The sequence below is a fragment of the Monodelphis domestica genome, chromosome 5 (genome assembly GCF_027887165.1).
Source record: "Monodelphis domestica isolate mMonDom1 chromosome 5, mMonDom1.pri, whole genome shotgun sequence".
Taxonomy (NCBI): domain Eukaryota; kingdom Metazoa; phylum Chordata; class Mammalia; order Didelphimorphia; family Didelphidae; genus Monodelphis; species Monodelphis domestica.
Window position 1 is genome coordinate 161,979,898 of NC_077231.1, and position 24,718 is coordinate 162,004,615.

The 24,718-nt window shown below is 35.9% G+C and overlaps 1 protein-coding gene and 1 long non-coding RNA gene across 2 annotated transcripts; one reads left to right on the forward strand and one right to left on the reverse strand.

Annotated features, from left to right (window-relative positions):
- Positions 1 to 2,791: 2,791 nt before the first annotated feature.
- LOC130454575 (uncharacterized) lies at positions 2,792 to 10,154 on the reverse strand. The gene is made up of 2 exons (XR_008912235.1): positions 8,780 to 10,154; positions 2,792 to 3,436 (listed from the first exon to the last, which is right to left on the reverse strand). It is a non-coding gene; the product is annotated as an uncharacterized LOC130454575 (long non-coding RNA).
- Positions 10,155 to 20,169: 10,015 nt separating this feature from the next.
- LOC100016593 (cofilin-2-like) lies at positions 20,170 to 21,561 on the forward strand. The gene has a single exon (XM_056799496.1). The coding sequence runs from the start codon at positions 20,237 to 20,239 to the stop codon at positions 20,684 to 20,686; it is 450 nt and encodes a 149-aa protein (XP_056655474.1). The 5' UTR covers positions 20,170 to 20,236; the 3' UTR covers positions 20,687 to 21,561.
- Positions 21,562 to 24,718: the final 3,157 nt, after the last annotated feature.

Here is a 24,718-nt window from a genome sequence, read left to right on the forward strand (position 1 = left end):
TGCAAGACTGAATTTATGATTCCTCATTTATTTGTGCTTGCATTTGTATATTGACACAAATATTTGAGTGCTGGCAATTTTTGAATAATCACTTCATTTTGTGTGCCTTTTTGTGAGTGGTTGTGCTTCTGCAGTGCCTTTACTAATGAATGTTTTAAGGTATTTGAGGGGATTGATTACATTATATCCTGCATGAGACTTGAATACATGATTTTTCTAAATGAGTTTGTCTTAGGATAATTATGTCTGTAAATGTTGTCCATTTATTAGTCACTTTCCTTCAAATAGGATGGGATTATCTCTATACATGAAGTGGCCTGGTTTAGTTGTTAGAGTGTTGACTAGTCAAGACGTGGCCTATCTCTTATGAATGTTAGATTGTGGAAGAATTGATTTTATAAAAAAACAAAATAGATAGAGCACTGGTTAATTTGATTAAAAAAAGAAAGGAGAGAATCAAATTACCAATATCAAAAATGTAAAGCGTAAACTCAACTCCAATGAAGAGGAAATTAAAACAATCATTAGAAGCTATTTTGCCCAATTATATGACAATAAATCTGACAATCTATGTGAAATGGGTGAACATTTACAAAAACATAATTTACGCAGGTTAATAAAAGAAGAAATAGAATATTTAATCCCATCTCTTAAAGTTAGATTCTGAGCAAAGTATTTAAACTCTTGGTGCATCATGCATCTTTTTATGACAGTCAACTTGTTGGTCAGTGAGTCAACAAGAATTTATTAAGAGCTTATTATGTGCTAGACACTACTCTAAGCACTGAGGATACAAAGAAGGATAAAAACATGGTCCCTGGGAGATACAGTATGCAAAGAACTAGATAATGAAAGATGGATATTGTATTCTCAGAAGGAACAGAAGTGAAGGGGCTTGGAAAAGGCCTCCTGATGAAGGTCAGCTGTCTTGAACGAAGCCAAAGAAGTGAGGAGTTACACATCAGGAAGGAGAGAGAAAATATTTTTAGCATGGAGAACAGCTTGTAAAAAGACAGAGCTGATAGATAGTGAACAGTCAATACATTTTATTAAATACCTACTATGCTTTGTGTCAAGCATTGCGCTTAGTCTGGATTAGCCAGACCAGTAGCATCTTATATTTAATTTTTGGTTGTACGCTTTTATGTAAAGATGTTAATGCCTATGAATTTTTCTCAGTATAATGCTTTTAAATGGATAAAATAAAATATATAAGATTATAAAGGAAATTAATTATTTTGAAATACAGTTATTAATATATGTATATATATATATGTTTAAAATAAGTTCATAAACCCTGGGTTAAGAATCCTTGATGTAGTTTAATTTCCTCATTCTGTATAGAGGTCATTGAGGTCCAGAGTATTGAAATAACTTTAAAGACATACAGTTAATGATAAGCAGATTTGCTATTTTAAATGAAGAGTTTCTAACTCCATCTATCATGTTGTCTCTCATTATATTATCAAATGAGATAATTGTAAAGCACTTACCACAGTGCCTGACATGCGGTAGATGCTTAATAAATCTTTTCTAACTTGCTTCTTTCTTTCCCTCCTCTCTCCTTCCTTCCTTCCTTCCCTCCTCTCTCCTTCCTTCCCTCCTCTCTCCTTCCTTCCCTCCTCTCTCCTTCCTTCCTCCCTTCCTCCCTTCCTCCCTTCCTCCCTTCCTCCCTCCCTCCCTCCCTCCCTCCCTCCCTCCTTCCCTCCCTCCCTTCCTTCCTTCCTTCCTTCCTTCCTTCCTTCCTTCCTTCCTTCCTTCCTTCCTTCCTTCCTTCCTTCCTTCCTTCCTTCCTTCCTTCCTTCCTTCCTTCCTTCCTTCCTTCCTTCCTTCCTTCCTTCCTTCCTTCCTTCCTTCCTTCCTTCCCCTTTCCTTCCCACCTTTCTCTTCCTTCTCTTTCTCCTCCTCCTTTCTCCTTTTCCTCTTATGAAAAGCATTCCTATGAATAATTTGTATATATGAGTATATATGAGACCCTTCTTTTGTGAGTCAAAAGGTAAGAACAGTTTGGTGCTTTTGTGATATAATTCCAAATGGTTTTTAAATTTAATTTAAAATTAAGGGAATGAATACCTACGTTTTATTGACCATTGGGTTGTCTTTCTGATAAGAAAAAAAAAAACAACAGAAATCAATTGTAAACTTGAAAACTAATTAAATATTACTTTGACTTTTGCTGGGAGGCAGGAAGGGGATTACCTTTAAATATTTTCAGTCACAATAGAATTTCATCTGAAATGTTTTATAAATAATTTATTTAATAATGTTAGAGACCTCAATCATTTGATTATGAAAAGGGCTCCAGGAATTTCCAGAATCTTCATCTTAGGAAGACTGGACAAGAATAATTAAGTCAGGACATGGTGATATAGTAGCCACCCTAACAAGAGGTCAGGCACAAAGTTTCAGCCTTATTGTTTGATAGTAGGCTTGTCTACTCTGTCTTTAATCAGATTGGATCTTTTAGTTTGAGGTGGTAGGGAATATTCACGAGATCTTTATTTAAAAAAAAAAAAGAAAGTCTTCCTTTTGAGATCTCTAGAATCCCTGGTCTAGCTGGAAATTGTGGGGCTAGAGTTTTCTAGGATCCTGGCCAATGTCCTCCCGATTCCGGTTACCATGGGAGAGGGTAACCCCAGGCCATCTCTCAATGTTTTGTGTGTCCTTTTTTTTTGTGTAAATGTTCTGTGTGAGGCATTGTTAGTATTTTATTAGCATTAAATTTGCCTTGCAAAGAATGATGTAGTATTTGGGCATATTTGTTTCTGAGTTACGATTTTCTCCAAGAACCTTTTGTATAATTTTAATCCTGTATGATAAACACCTGTGAAAGCTCCTGTTTTCAAGGAGGAACCCTAGAGTTTTTGCTTACAATATGGCATATGTCATGATGAATAATTATCAAGTTCAAAAGATTCCAAGCTCACAAAACTCTTGGAACATGTGTGAGACACATGTTGATGGAAGGGTAATCTTGTTCTGGTGAGGATTACAGAAGAGTTTTGGCATTAGCCTCCTCATTTCCTCTGTCCCCTGCTTTTTTCCTTATTTCCCTTCTCACATTCTATCACCATATCATTCTGTGTTTTAACTTTTTTTCTGCACTTAATAAGACTCTGATGGAGTTGGTAGCAATACTGTGACTTAAATTAGACTCCTTGATGAAGACATAGAAGTCAGGTATAATGAGAAGAGGAATAAGTCCATTATCTCCTGCAAATGGATCTGGTGTTTCTTCATGTAACTTACAAGTGATACTTTTTACCTTTCTTGTGAATTTTAATGTCTGAGGCCTTATATGAGCCCTTGTAAGTCATCACATGCAATTGACAATGGAGCAGACATTGCATTCTGTAATGTAATGCTCAAACTCCTTTCTCCCGATGAAGTCACATAGGTACAGGGTACAGCAGATGAAAGAGGATATAATGATGTCCTGGCAAAAGGAAGGGAAGCAGAATTTCAGACAAACCTTGTAGGGCAGAAACATGAAAAAGAATATGAATTCATTGTCTATTCTTACTAGGAAAATAATTCAAAGATTTAAGTTCCTTAATGACTTGTGATCAGTCAGATCACCTTTATATGAATGTGAGGATTGATTTACCCTATCAAATACCTTTTTTCCACATTAAAAAAATTCATTAAAAATAAAATGAGCATTATGATGTATGTTGGGGAACAAAAATGACTATATATGTCAAATCTATGGATTTCTATTTTATCAAGGTTGCTTTTCTTTTCAGGTAATAACAAATTTAACATTTAATTCTCAAAGCTATCCTCTTGTCTGTGGTTCACTCAGAATTTCCTTTTGTTCTCTACTCATTTCATAAAACACTTAATGAAAGTTCTTATGATGAAAAATGCCATCTGCCTATAGAGGAAGAACTTATGGAGTCAGAATTGAGACCAAAGCATTCTATATTTTACTTTCTTCATATTTTTTTTTTGATTCAAGTTATCTTTCAAAAAAAGCTAATATAAAAAAATGTTTTACATGTTTATACCAATAAAACCTATATTAAATTTCTTATAATTTCTGTGGAAAATTGGCAGGGAGGGAGAAAATATGGAACTCAAAATTTTAAAAATGTTATTGTTTTTACTTGTAATTATGGAAAATAAAATATTCTTTTTTAAAATTTTATTTGGTCAATTTCAAACATTATTCCTTGATTACAAACATCATATTTTATTCCTCCCTCCCCTCTCCCCACTCCTCCATTAGCTGACACGCAATTTCACTGAGTAATACATGTGTCCTTGATCAGAACCCATTTCCATGTTGTTGGTGTTTGCATTAGGATGTTCATTCAGGGTCTACATCCCCAACCATATCCCCTCTACCTATGTAATCAAACAGTTGTTTTACTTCTGTGTTTTTACTCCCACAGTTCTTCCTCTGAATGTGGATAGTGCTCTTTCTCAACAATCCCTCTGGGATGTTTGAAAAAACAATATTCTTAAAAAATAAAATAAATTACTTGATGAAAACCATTTATGCCTCTACAGTGGATCTAAACTTCTTGTTTAACTTCTTGTATATCATGTTAACTGCTCCAATTGATTCCTTTTTTATTCTAATGTAGGCTGTAAACCCATCACCAAATTATTGCTACTGGGCACATCATACCTACTATCATATCTAGAGAGCTTTGGGGATCTTTTAGCACATACAGAGGATTCAGATACTGACAGAAGGTTTTGGAGGGCTTTCAACATTTGTCTTCAACTACATGACCATGAAAGAATATTCTATAGAGAATGGTCTTCGGTTCAGACTTGTGAATGTTTTAGAGCATCAGATCTCAAATAGATCAAGAAGTAGTGCCATTCTGAACCATGACTACTGTAGCAAGGGAAGATAGAAGATGCAAGAATGATTGGCAGGTCTTAAGACTTAGAATATTTTATGAGCTGATTGGGTCAGAGTTCCAAAGGGCCAGTTTTCCAACTGACTCAGTTTGGACCTGAAAGTGAAGAAGGAAGGTGTATAGCTGAAACTCCCTGAACAAACCACCTACCAGGCAACTGGCCTTTGAGGATCAACTGGCTGAGGGTGAGAGGAAAACCTCCAGTCTTCCTGGTGGAAAGATTGACTGGGGAAAAGACTCTACCTTGCTGGGACCATCTCAGGACACCACAACTTGGATTCCTGATATCTGACCAACTATTGACTGTGTGTGTGAGATTCTGGGTTTACTGTGGGATATATTCTTAATAGCCTTTAGTTAAGATAGATAGAGTAAGCTTAGATAATAAAATATAGTGGGTAAAAAGTCAGAGGCTATCCTTTCCCTTATTCCTCTTCTCTGTTAATAAACTGAAATTATTTAAATGTGATTTTTTTCCCCTTGTGTATAAACCATTTCCCCTTTCCTACAATCCCCATAACACTCTTCTGAAGAACAGAGTGGATCCTTTGTGATGGTCCTAAGAGGTTCAAAGATTTCCCCAAGCTGTAACCTGAAGAATGACATTAGAAAGTAATATGTTTGTAGTCAAGTATAAATGTAAACGTTATCATTAATCACCATCACTAACAATAGCAGCAACAACACACTATCACACCAATACATCCATAGAGGTGTTTTATGCTCATTCCACTGTCCCACAGCATCACTCTGTCTTCTGCTCTCTTAGTAAGAAGCTGACAAGCAGAAGCTTCCTGGTGGGCAATTGAGTGGATTTGGATGACATAGTTTATACATTCCCTTATTTCTTGTAGTAATGGTATGAGGGAGGAGGAGAGGGAGTATGAATTCTATGTCTTAAGAATAGGATACTGTTCAGTGATGTCTGGCTTGTGAAGACCCGACCCAGATTTAGTCATCTTGTGTCATCGCCTAATCAAACCTGTTTTAACTGTGACGAAAAAAGGTGAGATCTGAATATGAATGGAAGTGATCTTTTCTTCCTGGGAGATCTCTTAGCCTTTTGTTTGAGCTTGCTTCTATATCACTTATCATGCTCAGCTTTATAAATTTGTATATCTTACCTTCATAACTGGTTGATGACTTCCTTAAGGACAGGGCATGTGCCTTATTTATTATAGTATGCCTCACATCAACTCATAATAGCTAATTTTTTTTATTCTTATAATAAGCCTGTAAGGAGGAACTATAAGTAGAGGAGTGTTATATAGATGAGAAAACTGTCTTAGGGAAGATCACTGACTTGCCCATGTTTGCACAGCCAAAGTCAGAACAAGAATTCCCCACTATCACAAAAATGTATTGTAGTAGAGGACCTCAGGGGCCATGAAGTCCAGCACTTTCCTGAAAAAGAGTTCCTTTTACAACCTATCAAACAAGTGACTGTTCAACCTTTGCTTTAAAGATCTCCAGAATCCCTTTCACCTTGAGACACTTCATTTCACTTTTGATAGCTCTAATTCTTGGGAAATTTCCTACTCTCCCTCCCCACTGCATCACATCTACTCAAACCTCTCTGTTCCTTCTATCCTTTGCTCCTAGTTTTGCTCTCAGGGGCAAACCAGAAAAAGCTTTATTCCTCTTCCACATTTGAACATTGATTTCTACTGAGCCCAAGTCCTGCAATCTTGTCTCTATACCACATTGCCTCTAAAATACCATAGTATTTTGCACCTGTTACATACTTAAGACTTACTAAATTAAGTGACATCATCACAGCTTTATTTAAACATCTTACATTTACAAAAACAAATTTTGTGCTTTATACCTTTTCTTTTTTGTGTGTTTAGTTAAAATATTACCATAATAAAAACATGCTCACTTTAAGGAAACTCAATCCATGTTAAACCATGCTTTCCAAAAGAATTAAAGAATGATTATTTATATTACAAAGGTATTTTTCACATAACAGTGTCACCTAGTGGTCTGTTATGGTCCTCCAGTCATACTAAATATTCAGCTGATAAGTGTTTATTAAGAATCCAATATGTGAAATTTAAGTTATTAGGTGTTAGGAAGGAGGTGCTGATTATTATATCACTTTGAATCTGTCCTTTGCTTTTATCATCTTCTTTGAAATTTGGCTGATACAAATATTTACTTTTTGGTTATTCCTAATATGCCACTACTAAAATATATGTATGACTTTTAGGATACTTAAATAATAACAATTCTATCTGAAAACATAAAGAGTTTTAAGGTTTAAAGTATCACTGAATGCTTATTGTTTCTGGAACAAGGCACAGTAGTGCTGTTAACCTTCCTTGCCCTTCCCCCTGCACCTTTTAACAATTCTATATCATATAGCCAGCCTCCAAATCAACTGTGAACCCATAGTTTTATATATGGTGTAAATCTTTTGAATGTCATTAATTAATAGTATTTAGAGAAAATTGATATTAGTGATAGTGAAAATACTATGATGATTCTATCTACAATTCTTCATGATGGGAAATAATTTTCAACTCAATACAAAAAATTATAGCATTCTTTTAATGGATGGAATTAAATTCCTTTGAACAGTTAAAAAGTTGATTTTGAATGGGGGTGGGGTGGGCACAGTCCAATAGTATATAATACGAGGTTTCAACTATCATATCTTATGCCAAAGATCTCCATAATAAAATTTTGATTTCTTGAACAGACTTTTGACATTCTTCAAACTTTAAAAAATTTTTCTTTGATAATAAGGGAAATAATCAAAGTAAGCGATTGATAGAAATCAGGATGATTTGGTAATAACAAATACAAATATTTACTGTCATTAGAGGAATAAGGAAATATTAACATTCTTATTTTAGTATGTATGCCTAGAATTATAATTTTTTTCCATTAACGGTAACTTTGCTTTGAGGCATTCACATTTTCCTGCTCTTGTTATGAGCAAGATTCTAATAATGTTGTCAAAGGTACAGTCAGTAGTTGTGGGGAAAAGGGATTTTCTATGTACCTATCTAGGTACTATCAGGATTATATCTGAAAGGATGGCTTCTCTTGCATTATGCCCCAATAATTACTTTGAAATCCTATTAAGAAAGAAATAGTTCTTAATAGTATAATGATCAACATAGTATTCTTCTGTGCAGATTTCTATTTGCTTTTTCTTATATATCATTCTTAAAAAGAGTTTAAAACTTAACTACTCTATTTATATTATTCTGTGAATATCTGAAAATGTAGTTGCATTTCAAATTCATTCTTGTTATATCCAGAACAAATGTGCTGAATAAAAAGAACATTTCTTCTAAGTCAAAGCATTTAGATCATGACAGTCAGAAAATGTGAAGTATCTATTTCTCCAATAACTGTTGTGAAATCCTTTATTGGATAGTATTTACTGTCCAAATATGCTGGTAATTTTTTGGGTCACTGGTAATATAATTTTGAGCAGAAGATCACAGTATTTTTATTAGGGCCACTGTGAACCAGAGAGATTTTTAAATAATATATTTAACATTTGTAAGAATTTAAATTTAAGTTTTTATGCTAATATGAAAGTTCTAAAGTAATATTGTGGTCACCAATTTAAAAATACTATAGCTTAAGTCAAAATGACTTTTAGCTGCTTTAATTACAAAGAGGTAGAAAGAGTGAAAGTGGAAAAATGTAGCTAAATAGACAAATTTTAACAACCCTACCAGCTCTTCTCTGGTGAAGTGAGGCTCAGCCCACAGGAGCTTCCCCATGTCCCGTTTCCATGTGGATTTCCTGGTAATCCTCAAGCCAGAAGTCCAGTGGTGTCTTCAGCTAGAGTCCAAACAAGGCAACCTCCTCCAATGCCAAGGCAGTAATCTCCCAAACCAATCTTTTCAGAAGTCAGGAAAGGAAGGGTAGCTACTTACACAGCAAGCTGATGCAGGATGCAGGGAAAGAGTCTCTTCCTTCAGTACAGCTCACTGATGCAGAGTGTCCAAAGACGAACTCCAAAGGAGAAGCCACCTTGGACAGGAAGTTCGGAATTTTTTATAACCCTTTTTCTATATCCCTTCCTGTCCCTTCCCTACTTTATGGGAACCAATCACAATCTTTCAATTTGCCTAGCACTGCCTAGGGGCAGGACAGTGGCCTCTAGAGTTGCTACCTACTCTAGCAAGTGACTTGCTACCTCTCTTAGTGTCAAGTAGGGGTAATTTGATTAGCTAAAAATAGGCAAGAGGAGAGTTAATCCTATCTTCACAAATTTGTTCCTTTTCCTACTAGCTAGCTATGTGTTGTTTAAATGTTACATTTAAATGGTTTTCATTATACGCTATTTTTTTCTAATTCTATTTCTCTTTTTCTCTTTTTTTAAGACAAAATTTGATATTAGCTCTGATAAATTGATGGCCTGAGTACACACAGAGAATTAAACAAGTTTTTGAAAATCAAAACTATAATAGGAAATAAAAATGAAAGAAGCCATAATAATTTCATCTTAAAGTATAACTAATACAAAGTAATTGCCACACCTAAAATCCAAAAAAGGAGATAAAAGAATCTCAGAAAACATTTTAGTCAGTAAATAGCCAGCTTCCTTGTAAAATGAAGAGAAATAGCTACCAGAAGCAACATCAGAAACTGATCCATAAAATTACAATTATAAACAACACTCACAAAGCAGAGAGGATCAGTGAAGAATAAAATCCAGTTTGTAGAAAAAAATGACAAAATATCCATAAAAGCAAAGGCATCCGAGGGGCATTCAAGGATGAAAATAGAAAAACAAATAAGGAAAAGGGAAAATCTTTGCAAAAGTCATTTCACCAAATTGTTTTCTCCATCAAGGATAGGATAACTACCACACTTGAACTCTAACATTATTGGCTCCAAGAGGATGTAGAGTTGGCACAAATGAACACAAAGACAAAGAGTAAGTTAGAATGGACCAAATAAAACACACACACTAATCTCTGTGTGTGTATTTGTATCTCTCAAAGCATTTACATTTGTAATGCCTTCAGCATAGTCCCTCCCCCCCATGCAAAATATATGAGGCAAAAATACATAGAAGACATGTATGTGGGCATTATATAGATATAATCACATATCTGTTTTTGTGTGTGTATATATATGTACATAGACTTTCACGTATTATATTTAACATATGACTATATTTTTACTATCTCACAATTAAATGAAGCATAGAAAATATAAGGTCCCATTGGGCATATTGTTGACTGATTATGAAGAAGCATTTTATTTGTAAAAAGAAAGTATCATCTTGGAGCAATGGGGTCACCCAGTGGATGGAAAGTCAAGTCCAGAGATGGGTTTCAAATATGGGTTCAAATCTGGACTCAGACACTTCCTAGCTGTGTGACCCTGGGCAAGTCACTTAATCTCCATTGCCTGGCCCTTACCACTCTTCTGCCTTGCAACCAATACACAGTATTGATTCTAAGATGGAAGGTGAGGGTTAAAAAAAGAGAAACTGTCATCTTATAGACTTATTTATGGCAAGGTGGTCCTCTCTATAATTTGGATGAAATAACAACAAAGACATGTTCAATATTGACATGTTCAATAACTGTTTACTAATAAACCTTAGGTGAAGAATAAAACAGATGTTTACTCAACTGTATTTATACTGGGATCAAGAAGATCTAATACAGAGACCAGGAAAATGAACAAGGTGAGGTCCTCTGGATGCTCTTACTTGTGGATAACATTCTGTTGATTTCAACCAGCCCTAAGATAGTTCAGAGCTTCCTGGAAAAGAGCTGCAGTCACTCAAAAAAGCCTGAGCTATCCACCACCTAGACAAGAAAGGCCAAATAATTCATGTCTATTGCCCAGATTTCAACATACATTTGATGGATACCCTAAAAAACTTTTACAATATCTACATCTGAGATAGTATATATGGATGCTGAGCTGGGCTCAGATTTGAAAAAAAAGTGGAAAAGCATCATCTGACTATTTTGGGGAAGTTGTTAAAAAATTCTTTTTTAATGACCCCCTAAGCTTCCCAGGGGAAAAAAAAAGTCCCTTTTTTCAAAACTAACAGTTTAATAGTATTTCTATATGAAAGTGAGGTATCGGTCACCACTTATGCCAAAGAACTAAAAATTGAATATTATACGGAGAGAAGTGGAAGAATAAGGTATAATTAGAAAACCTTCAACCCTTGGACTACATCTCCCAGCATCCCTTTCCTCTTTCTTCCCCACCTTGCATGCTTGCATATTGTATATAGTTGCGTATAACTCCACCTCTCCTCTCTTCTCCCGCCTATGGTCTGGGTAAGCCTCTTTTTACCCTAGCTTTTTATTTTCCTTTACTTCAAGTTTATTATTAATAAATTACTTAGAGTATTGGATATTAATTTTAATCTTACAATATATATGGTATAAGCAGGCTGCCACATATAAGCAACAAAAATTCAAATGAAGAGCAATAGCAAACGAAACTACAGAGGAATTGTATCATGGGGCAGTTATCCACTGATAACCTAAAAATGGTAGGAGAAAGTGAGAAGAATCTCCTGTACATGGGATAGACATCTTGTGGACAATGTTTAGAAGAACATGGACCAGAATCACAAAGAATGGGCAGACATTGGATGGGCTGTGATTGGTATCATTGGAGGTAAGAATTTCTTCACCATCTACTATGTTAAACCCTTTAAAAAAAAACACAAATGTTATCTAATTTCATCCTCAGAACAATGGGGAAGGTAGGTATAATTCTTCCCATTTTACAGTGGAGGAAACTGAGGCAGAGGTGAAGTGACTTGTGTAGGGTTATATAGCTAGTAAGAATATAAAAATAGATTTGAATTCAGGCTTTCCTGCTTCCAAGCCCAGGACCCAATTCATTGCTCCACCTAGATACCTAGGTAACTCTTGAATCCATGGCTTTACAGATGTGGGTTAATATTTGAAAGCTAGTTGTTACGATATGTCCTAATGTCATAGGACCCTCATGCGTGGGAGATTACTTAATTGAAATGTTTAAGGGAGGAAGCATGAGAGAAACAGTATAGTGGAAATAGTGGATCGAGAGCTTACTGAGGTTTGAGAATGTTGTCGAGGTTCAAGTGCCACCTATGGCATATTCTACTTGTATGACCTTGCACAAGTGATTTAGCCTCTTACTGCCCCAGTCTCTAAGACTATACCTTCCAGAATAGTTGTCTATCTTTTCAGTGGTGGAGAGAGTTTCCTCATGTGACTTGCCCAGGGTCATACCACTAGGAAGTGTCTGAGGCTAGATTTGGACTCAGGAAGATGAGTCTTCCTGACTTCCAGCCAGGCATTCTATCCATTGAGACCCCTAGCTACCCTTGTGTATCCCTAGCACTTATTAAAGTGCTTGACACACAGTAAAGGTGTGTAATATATGTTTTCAAATTCATTGATTGATCATTCAGATCTGACTGTATTTTTATTTAAAGTTAAGAAAGAGGGCCAAGAATTAAGAATACTTTTATGCCAAAATTCCTTGGGTTTATGTGAAACTCCTGCATCTCAGACAAATACTTGTTATGTAGAAATAGTGACTCTGAGCTCTCCTTGCAAATTGAAGGGTTTTTTTTCCTTTTATCTTCATAAAGATCAGTTGCTTCCCATTTTTTAAACTTAATCAGTTACTGCAATTTTCTTACTAAGGACAATTACATTGCTATTTATGAACAGAAGCAAATTATGACTCTTGACATTTAGCATAACTCGAATTCTTTGGAATACCCACTCAGTTAATTGGAAACCCTGTCTTTGTAATTTCTAATTGCTGAAGTAGACTAACAAAATTCTTAAGGCAGCATGAAAAATAGCAACTGAAACAACTGTTCAGTAGCAGCTTCCAACATAATTTAGAATCTGAAAAGATTCTTCATAAACTTCAATATTCAAATTCATGAAAATCAAGAGTTTACAATCAGGCTGTATAAAAACGGATACTTGTTTAACCAATACCAAACTTAGTACAAACTGGAATGCAAAATAGCCATTGCTCCAAAAAGTCATCAAATCCTTTTGTGAAATGGAAATAACTGAAAAGTTTTATAAAGAATCATGGAATTTGAACTAGCAAGAGACCCCTATCTAAAAGTCAAACAAAGGTGTAGCATACCAGGCATGTTAGCATCTTGGAAGTATGATTGATGATTTGATATTGTATCCTATATATTCATTTACCAGACACATGGTCAGATGACTTAATGATCATTGTATGGAAAGGGACAGTCCAAAGGACAAGCGCAAAGGTCAGGTAAATTCCTGGGCAGGGCATTGCTGGTCACAGTGTCCTAGCTTGTGCCTTGTGGGACTGCATTCCTTTCCAAAGTGCATGTTGGATTAATCTCCGCCTCTTTGATTTCGAGATTGTCAATTCAACCAATGTCAAAACGTATGTCATGTCACGTATTCATTAATCACCTCCCACTTCACATCCCTAAAATCTCTAATAAAAGTTGGGGATCATGTGTGAGCCTCCCTCTTACATCTCTTCCTCGTACATCTCTTCCCTTGCCTCCCTTGCCCTTGCTCCCTCCCTCTTGCCTCTTACACTCTTGGTCTTGGTCTTGCCTATAATTCTCCTCATGTCTGACTGATTTGCGTAAAGTAGTTGTCCCACATATCTCCCATTAATCTCTTGGCCATCTGATCTATGGGGGATATCCTGGAGTTATCGGTTCCCCATATATTCTCTTATTTCTCATACTTATAATTTCTCAACTTATCTTCCTATAGAGAGGTATTAATGGAGCTCACGACTCCCCACATATTTTAACTTGTGGTCTCAGAGTCTTTATTCCTGCGTCTCTCTCTCTCTCTAACTGCCTTATCTATCCATCCATATTCCTCCAGCCTCCAATCTCCTTCTCAGGTCATCACCCACAGGTTCATTATATAGGAACTGCTGGCAGTTCCTATTAAAGATGCTGTATGGCTTTCAATGGCATCTATCTTTTCCCTTTATTTTGCTCTTCAATGCAGATGTCTATTAAAAAAAAAAAACAAGAGAACATAGTATTTATACATCTTGGAATATTCCTTGGGAACCAGAAAATAATTTGAAAATGATATAAAAAGAGAGAGAAATCCATTTGAATGCCATTCCAAGAGAGGGAAAAGGAGGGAGGAAGAGAAAGACAGACAGATAGACAGAAATTTAAAGGTATTTGGAGATCATCTCATCCATGACAAGCATTGCCTGGATTTGGTTTATCTAGGTTATTAACTGTCTGTATATCAAGCACTTTCTCAGATTCCTGGTAAATGGGATTAAAAACTAAACCCTGTATTCCCCATGCTCTGGGGCTCACTTCCTCATCCTGACTCGCACTGGCAGCTTGGCTCCCCCTGACCCCTTGTTGACTACTTCTCCCCTCCAGATTCTAGGTGAAGCTTCACTATGTAGTTTGTGAGCTCCCGATGATGTGCTGCTCCTAATGATTATTTGCTGAAATCAATTAATCAGCCAAACACAACCAGTTTTTAGAAATGTGCATTTACTAGAGAGATACAGTAAAAGAAGTCGGAACAAACATTCTCTCTTCTCTCCAACTTGGAGCACACTTTCCCCACAAATACAAAATCCAGAGGGAATAGAACTCAGTCTTAGAGTATTTTTTTAAGCCCTTACTTTCTGTCTTAGAATCAACACCGTGTATTGGTTTCAAGGCAGAAGAGAAGTCAAGGCTAGGCAGTGGAGGTTAAGTGACTTGCCCAGGGTCACACAGGGAAGTATTTGAGAAGGGATATATTTCAAATGTACATGATATAGAGACGGCTAGGTAGTCCAGGGGATAGCCTATCAGGTCTTGATTCAGGAGGACTTGGGTTCATATCTGACCTCAGATTTCCTGCCTGTGTGACCCTAGACAAATCACTTAATCTGCATCATCTAGCCCTCACTTAGTATTGATTCTAAGATAGAAGGTAAGAGTTTTTTTAAAAGACGTATGTTTTTCTTATTATGCAGACTCACATCAAATAGCTCCATTATAGAACAAAAATGTATATTTTTTCTTTTGAATTAATTTATTTAGTCAATTTAGAACATTATTCCTTGGTTACAAGAATCACATTATTTCCCTCCCTCCCCTTCCCCCACCCTTCCCGCAGCTGACAGGCAATTTCATTGGGTATTACTTGTGTCCTTGATCAGAACCTATTTCCATGTTGTTGATGTTTGCACTAGGGTGATCATTTACAGTCTACATCCCCAATCATATCCCCTCAACCCATGTGATCAAGCAGTTGTTTTTCTTCTGTGTTTCTACTCCCACAGTTTTTCCACTGAATGTGGATAGTAATTTTTCTCATAGATCCCTCCAAGTGAACAAAAATATTTTTAAAATTCCAAAGTGTAGATTTTAATTGAATACTTAATTAAAACTCCATTCATAGAGAGGAGGCACGGTTTAGAGAAAAATTGGTATTAAAGCCAGTAAGACTTGAATTCAAGTTCTACCTGTGTCATATTGACTTTGGGCCCTTAGGCAAATCATTTAACATCTTAATTTGCTAGGTGACACTCTAAGGCTCTAAGTGGCAAAGAAATTGCACATTTTCATTAGTATTAGGAGTTTTTAGTCAACTGGAGTTCCCCCTACCTATGAAATCACGAGTTAAGTACCCATCCCTATGCTTTCATGCTTCCTGTGTATATTTATTCAAAGGGAACAGAATAATAACTCCTATTTCTGGAGGGTGCTAGGGTCATATTTAGCAAAATATAAAACAAATTGCTTCCATTCCATCCATTAAATTTTGACACTAATGACTCCTTGGATCTTGAAGGCTCTGACAGAGAAACACAAGATCAGACAGGTACTATTAAAAAGGAAAGGTTTAGTGTATAAGCCTACAGATTAATTATGGATCTATTTTCTAAATACGAGCCATCCTAAGTTTGGAGAGCTTCATCTCCATAAAGTTGGCCTCCACTTTTTTTTCCCCCTACACAAACTTAAAAAGACTTAATAAGGCATGGCAGATTTGAGAACTTTTCTGGTTCAGAATGTGTTCATAGCATTCATTCCAATTCAACAAATTAAACTGTTCCTATATCTAAGGCAAAAATGTATGATATTGGGGATACATGAAATGGATCCCTATTATGACATACTATATAATTAGAAAAATTTGGACTCCATCTCCAATTGCCTTTCGGACTTCTCCAGTGGGATATCCAGTAGGCAAAAGAGAGAATTAAAATTAACATATAATAATTCAAGTATTATATTTATAAGATTTATTAAAATAATGAAAATAAAATTAGAGTTAAAAAAAAAGAGCTACCTAACTCAAGTTGAGGTTGCACGAGAAGTCCCAGAAACTTATAAACAATAATATAACAAAGCAAATGTGAGGATGCAGGGAAAGGGATGGTGGGAGATACTAAAGGAATTCTGGGAAACATAGTTCAAAGGTAGAAAATTTCCGCTTATAAAATACCCAACAAACAGTCAGCTACTCTTGGCTTGAAGGAGAAGGAAATCAGTTAATTTTACTTTTGGAAAACTCTTATTGTTAGGAAATTTGCTGATATTTGCCTAAATTTTTGTAATTTTTACCCATGGGTTCTTTTTCTGTCCTCTGGGGTTAAACATAACAAATCTAATTATTCCCCCATATGACATCTCTTCATATATTTGAAAGTAACTATCTTGTCCTCCTTGAGTCTTCTCTGGGTTAAATGTGTCCTGTTCCTTTTACTGATAAGTATATATAATGAACTTAAGTCCCTTCACCATCTGAGTTGCTTTCTTTGGTATTCTCCAGTTCATCAACATCCTCCTTAAACCATGGTTTGGAGAACTGAACACAATAACTCTAATGAGATCTGACATTGGCAGAGTACAGTAGAATTATCATCTTTCTGTTCCTGGAAGCTCTGCATACCTCTGCTAACTTCTTTGGCTGCCATAATACATTACTCACTCAGACTGATCCTTTCTGGATCTATATCAACTGCTCTCTATCCATTCCTCCACCATATTATATTTGTGGAGTTGGTGTTTAGGTGTAAGGTTATATTTACCTGTATTGAATTTCATGTTGTTAGACTGTGTCCGGAGCTCTAGCCTGTCAAAATTCCTTTGGAACCAGACTCAGCTTCTGGAATATTAGTTAACTGTCTCAGCTTTGTGACACTTGAAAATTTGATTACCCTACCATCTATGCCTTTACCCAAGTCAGTAATAAAATAATTCTTAAATAGCACAGGTGGGTGGAGGTGGGGGCTACCACTTATTCCATTCTCAGCCCTATTCCTGACTTCTAGACTGCAACAAGTTGGGAAGATGGAGACCTTCATTCCCTAACACGTTTCCTTTTTTAGCTCTCTTTTATGTAATTTCTTCTTCTGTTAGAATATAAGCTCCTTGAGGACAAGGACTGTCTTTTTCGCTTCTTTTTGTATTCCCTAGTGCTTAATACTATATCTGGCATATAGTAAATACTCAATAAATGCTTGTTTCCTTCTTTGCTTCTCTCCTTCCTTGAAAATTTGTGTTTCCACTGAATCATTAATAATACTTTTAAACACATAATATATACTTTTTCATAATAATACATCTGACAATCCAACCAGATCTGAATCCATCTGATTTATTCTCTAGTCCATATCTTGCTCAATAATTTGTGCAAGAATAGTAGGAGATACTTCTTAGCTTCTCTTATTCCTTCAAGACTCAGTCTAAATCCTATCTTGAGTAGTAGGTCTCCCCTACTGCTATTAGCTTCCTTCTAGATTACCTTTCATCTACTCTTTATTATTTCTTGCAATATATAGTTATTGACATGTCTCTTCCTTAGAATTTGAAATCCTTGAGGGTTGGGACAATATTTTTTATGTTACTTTGAATCCTCAGTAGTTAGCCTAGTTCCTAGCAAAGAATAAAGGCTTAACTCTTATTGGTTGATTACTAGAAATTAAGAAAATGATGTCCATCTAATTTCTTTCTTCTACTATTAAAAATATTCTCTAAAAAGGAAATATAGTTAGTCTGTCATGATCTAGTCTTCATAAAAGTCAGTTTGGGCTCTTTTCAATCTTCTCTTCTCCATATTTTAACAACCATCTACTTAAAGATCGATTCTGGATTTTACCCTTGAATCTAAGTCAAGCTCACTGATCTATATAGTCTGAAGACTTTGTTCTCCCATCCCTTCTGAAAATTTAAATGGCATTTGTCCTTTTCTAATTTTTTGTCCCTTTTTCTTCTTTTTATGATTTTTTAAACATCTTTGATTACTAGAGGCTCAATAATCGCCTATGTTAGTTCTTTTAAGATTGATGCGCTTCCTTTAGTGACAAATTCAGCAGGAGTTGTAACATATTTTCTTACTAGCCTCAGTTTTCGACAATACTCTTTCTGCTATCATGGGCAATTTACTTTGACCAGAGTTCAGAAAGCTTAGGAGAAAATGCTTTCAATATGGATGTCTTCTTGGTGGTAAGTCAGAGGCAATATCTGAAAGAGAAAAAATAACCCAGCTATAAGCTTAGATATTAGAAGTCAAATTTATTAGTATAAAGTTTGGGAGTATCATATGGTCCTTGGTCTCAAATGGACAGTAACATAGTTGTTAAAGAACAGATCCTTAAACACCTTACAATTAAGTGTTTTTGCAGACCTTTGAGAAGTCCCTGACTTAAGATTTGCTATGGATCCTTGCTGACAAATGCTAACTGTTAAAAATAGGTTGTTAAACTTAGAAATAATAGCATGAATATAATTCTTATATAAGAAGAATTGTTCTCTGATATTCTTGATCAATTTGATGACCTGATGACTTTAGAGGGCACTTAGCCTTTTGGGGTATCTGATGGGTACTTACAGTGTAGACAATGGACTAGTGTAGACATACCTTCATATTGATACCTTGTTGAGAAGACAATCAATCATTAAATATTTATTAAGTGCCTTCTGTGTGCCAGGAGTAGAGTATCTTAGCCAAAAGGAAGAGAGAGCCCTTCATACACATAAGGCAGATGGCAATTTCACCATCTGTGTGGTTTTTGCTGGTTTGTTTCTCTGGCCTGGCTGCCCAACATTATTCTCTAGCATGCTTCTCCTGAAATAGGCCAGCCTTTGGTTTTAAGTGAAACAATTAATGACCTTTTGGCAATTTCTTTTATGTTTCTAGGCAATTCACTCCCTGTTCTTTGTTTTTCCTGTCTCAGGCTGGCATGGTCCCAGTGGGAAATTTCAGGGGAATTTGAAGGAAAAGGCAAGTGTGGCTTAGAAGACATTTCATTCACATACAGGAAGCAGCTTCACTTCCATATGGGGTATGAGGTTCCTATTAGTTTCCTTGCTTTTAAGATCTATAAGTCTCCTGGGGTAAGAGGGTAAATGGCAGCCACTGGTCATAGACCAAAGGAAATTCCTTGTCTCTAGGCATATCATTACCTAAATCCTCCAAGACAATTTGTTGCTGGTATTTTTTTTCCTCTTTTCCCTATAAAAGCTTTGATTTTGCAACATATGAACATATAAGATAGTATATATAATTTAAATATAAATGATGGAACTCCATCCTCAGAATGTATTATATTGGCTTGATAAACTGGCTGCCAGCCTAAGTGGGAGAGGCTGCAGAACCTGCTTCTGGAAAGACATAATGGAAAAGACTCCCCAGTTCAGAGCAGGCAGAGGTATTATTTCTAGTCTGAGTGCCACAAGAAAAAGGAGAGTCTTTTGTTAACTTCTGATCTGGAATTTGGAATGCATTCAAAAGTCCTAAGTGGCCAAGAAATTTCCCTCATCTATCTGCCTTCCCAGTCAGGAGTCAAGGATTATTATAAGTTCTGGTGAGGCAGAGAGTCCTTGGACCTTTATCTCGGGGTACACCATGTGGCCTGTAAGTACATGGTCTTTCTGTTGCCTCTGCCTTTGTTAGGTTTATTCTTTCCTGTTTTTAGATAAAGAATTAGCAGACTAGATTGTGACCTTCTAACACTGAAAGGTCAGGAGACCAAGTCACCAGATGCCTGGGAACCAGTCTCCATGCCAGAATTCATAATCCTCTAGCACAGCCTCAAGGACTGCAATGACTTATCCATAGACTATGCAGCAATCTGAAAAGAATTTAGTGGTGAAATAGAATGAGTAATAGTCAATAGGTACATGTATAATTTATATTATGTTATAGAATTTCTGCTTAGAAATTATTATGGGAAAATATACAACCTGCAAAGCTCAGAAGTGGCTCAAAATGTAAGGGACCTTCTTGATATCACTTCCGAGGAGAAGAGGGAGAGAAAGGATTTAAAAAAAAAAAAGAAACCTGTCTGGAACCCTCTCCGTTTGTCAGGCTTCTGGAGTAACTGTGAATGATGAAGTAATCAAAGTTTTTAATGACATGAAAGTAAGGAAATCTTCTACACAAGAGGAGATCAAAAAAAGAAAGAAAGCAGTTCTCTTCTGTTTAAGTGATGACAAAAAACAAATAATTGTAGAGGAAGCAAAGCAGATCTTGGTGGGTGACATTGGTGATACAGTAGAGGACCCCTACACATCTTTTGTGAAGTTACTACCTCTGAATGATTGCCGATATGCTTTGTATGATGCCACATACGAGACAAAAGAGTCTAAGAAAGAAGACCTAGTATTTATATTCTGGGCTCCTGAATGTGCACCTTTAAAAAGCAAGATGATTTATGCTAGTTCTAAAGATGCCATTAAAAAGAAATTTACAGGTATTAAACACGAGTGGCAAGTAAATGGCTTGGATGATATTAAGGATCGTTCAACGCTTGGAGAGAAATTGGGAGGCAATGTAGTAGTTTCACTTGAAGGAAGACCTTTATAAAATGACAGTGAAGTGCCATCCGGAAATAGCTTCCATTCTGCAGCTCCATCATTTGGAATAGTTTTAGGTTTTTGCCCCCTATCAGACCTTCCCAGAAAACATAAAGAAGATGTCATTAATTTAAGCAACCTACCAGTGATTGCCATTAGATTGTTTCATCCTGGTAGTTTTACGTAGAATCCAAGGAATGCCTTCACATCACATTTTAGCCAAAACAAATTGGCATTATATGCATCCCTTGCAGAACTATGGTGAAAATGATAGTCAGTATGAATAGCTTAGAAACTGCAACGGGTTAGCTAATTGAATGCCTTGAAAGTATGATCCACTGGTCAGATGCTAAACTTCATTTCAGTATTACTTAGAGTTGCACTTGATTGCAGTTCCTGAAGTTCTTGTGCTTTGTACACCTAACCTGCCTTTAACACGCCTATTGTGACACGGCAGCATATATATGCATATATATATACACATACATATATGTATATATGTGTATATGTGTAACTATGCATTGAAAGCACTTTTATAAGTTTGTTCCCCTCAAAAAGGAATGCCAATTAAGTTGTCATAACTGTCATCAAATTATTGTAGTACCTCAGTGTTCATTCCTGTTATCTACATATCTTCCTAAATGAAGTAGTTAATGCCTTTTTATTTTCCATTGAATGTACACTACAGAACAGGAGTAGGAGTTAAAGTGTTTACCATGTGAGTCTTGCAACACTAAAGATATTTTGAATAATGTAGTTATAATGGCAATTTCTGTATGAAAAGAGCCTTAAATGGAACATTGTTTTTGAGATCAAACTCCCCACCCCCACAAACTTGGCCACGTTTCAATAAAACTTGTGGCTTATTACAAAAAAAAAAAGAAATTATTATGAATATACTTTTATAGGATTATAGAAAAAATTAAAATAACAGAATGATAGGGTACATGATAAAGTGTTACAAAGTGTTGTAAGTGTTATATGTTAAAGGGATTTTCTTAATCTCTCCCTCTGTCTCCTTAAGAGGTTAGAGAGCAGGGTTTCTAAGTAGATCAGAACTGACAGGAGTCAGTGAGCCAGAGCTGAAGATTCTGTTACCAGGGAGACCAGGAGAGTAAAAAGGAAGCAGAGCTGATAGTTGGGGACTTTTCACCTCTGGATCACTGGAGAGTAGGATGAGGTAATAGGGACTGGCAGTTGGCTACTGACAGTTGGGTGATAGAAAAATGATTGTAGGATTGATGCCTAATTATTTAGGGAGTTAGGTAGTTAGTGAATCATTGATAGATAGAGTAGGTTAGAGTAGACCTGGTGTTTGCCAGGCAAGAAAAAACTGATCTCAGAAGATAGTTAGAGGTAGGTTATTAGAAATTTTAGATAGTATTAGGAATTTAGAGTTAGAGAGTATAAGGATAATAATCTCTCTTTTCTCTTTTTCTATCTGTACTTCTCTAAATTAAACTATTTTTATTCAACTGCTCTCCTCACTTTTGTTGAAATCCTACTTTTAAGCCTTATGGTGGGAAGGAATTCTCTGTAGAAATTGCTTGGGTTGAGCCCACTTTCCCCAGACATAAAAGTCTACCCCCTATTTATTGGATAGGGGAGTTTAATATATGTTTCTGTTTTTATTATATCTTCTCCATAAATATCCTTTGGTTAGGTGATATGAATATTGGTGAGAGGATTAGTTAATGCCAATTGATAGTAATTGGTACAATGAACTAGCATTGATCAATCACTATCAGTTAATAAATGATGAATAAATGCTAAAATGGGAGTTTAAGACTTTAGAGAAAAACAGTTTAACCCTTCAGAAATACTCCTAGAACTCTAAAGAGGGGTTTTAAGGGGAACTTCACTAGGGTTCTTCATTTATCAGTGAGAATCAAAGTTGGGATAAGGATATTTGGGAATCATGAGGACTATAATTGCAAAAGTTGTTTCTTAGATTTACTGAGTGGTAGAAGTGGACAGTGCTAGGATTCATAGATTTCTAGTTGGGAAAATTCTCTATGATCTTGAAAGAGGTCAGTTAACCAGCAGTTAGTAAGAGTCCTCATCACATAGATGAGACATCTCTTCCAGATGGATAACCTCAGTCTATTGCCTGAGGATACAACCTCTTACAGGGATATCACCTCTTATCTACATTCTTCACTTAGCTATGAAAATTAGGTGTTGACAGGGAATGAAGGAACAAGGGAGCAAGATGGGTGTGTATGTTTGCATATATTTGGGTTTTAAATTCATCTGTGTTTTTCTGTTCTTGAGAATTGGACCTATTAAACAATTTCTATCTCCTTGGGTTTGGATGTATAAAAGGAGGGATAAAAAAAGAGAGGCAGCATTATATAGTAGAGGGAGAACTAGCCTTATGATCCAAAAAGCCTGAGTTCAATACCCAATTCTGAACATATATTATATGTGTGACCCTGGGAAAGTCACTTAACCTTTCAATACATCAAGAAACATTCTTAGACTATTAAGTTACGAAATGGTTTACATTTTTAGAGGGACGTTCCTTACCAGGAGTTTCATATACTAATAAAATCACATTCCAGACCAAAGATAGTTAGGAAATATCAAAGCATCATCATTTTAGAGCTAGAAGACCCTTTTGAGGATATCTAGTCTTGTGGAAGAGAGATTGGAAAGCATGCAACAAGAGTTTGGAATATTTTTCATTTGACTGACAGGTCAGCTGCTCCAAACTCTTGTTGCATGCTTTCCAATCTCTCTTCCACAGTCTACGTCCTCATTTTATAAATGATAATTCTGAGGTTCCAGAGAAGTTAAATCATGCACTCAACAAATGAAATGATATAAGCCCAAACACAAATTCCCTCACCTTTTTCTTCACACTAATAAGGACAGTTGTTACTTCCTATGGAGTCTCAAAATTACCATACTTTAGGCTTTGCAGATATCTTTGAAATGTAATATAAGTCTATCTAACCCTCTGGGCCTGCACCACTTGTCCTGCTCCTAAGACTCTCCTAAGACTTTTTTTTCATCAACATATGCCCTTTCTATAAGTAAGAGACTTGCTGAGTTTTCAGGAAGTCACTGGAGACAATGCTCCACTCTTCCAAAGACACTTCCCCAGGTGGACATTGCTAAGGTGGGTTTAATGGTTTTCATCTGAGAAGATATGTCTTCTCTCAGTCTCTTCCATGGGTCCTACTTTGCTGTCCAAGTCTATATGGCCTCTGTGTCATTTACAGATGAGTAATCACATTCTTCAGCAATGGACTTTGGTCCTTCTTACAAATGGATTGTCTCTTTGTGATCCTTTAATTTCCTTGATGTCAATTCTACTTTTCTCTTCTTTGGACTCTAGTCTTCCAACTAATTCTAACTCTTCAAAGGGTGTGTGTGTATGCACATGCACGCACATATGTTTTAGTTTCTAGGTGCCACCTCCTCTTCTCAAGGCATCTAATATTTTTCATAATCTCATATACTAGGTAGTTCATAGAATACTGATTCTTTGTTCTGGCCTATCTATTATAGAACAACCATGCAATTTCACAATTATTTGAGTTTGCTTTCCAGTATTCTTGTAATGTCCATATTTTTATTACCCTAGTCTGTTCCTAAAATCAGGAAACACTTATGAGGTCCTAATTAAAAACATTATGATACATACTAAACACATTAATATCTATCTTTAAATAATAATAATAAATTTATATTTAGCAATTAAAACATTAAACTATTCCTTGAGTACAGTCTAAACACTAGTAAATTATGAATTAATCATTATATGAAGTCAAATATATCACATAAAACAATAAATACTTTGCCTGAATGATTCTATAAAAATATAAATATGGAAAAAGAAAGAGGTTTTATATAAAAAACAAAAGACTCTGGAAAATGCTTTAAGGTGAGGAGAGGAAGGGGAAGCTAAGTACCAGAATGGATAGCATACTAGCCCTGGAGTCAGGAGGACCTGGGTTCAAATGTCGTCTTGGGTACTTTCTAGGTCTGTATCTCTAGGCGAGTCAATTAACCCAATTGCCTAGCTCTTACCCCA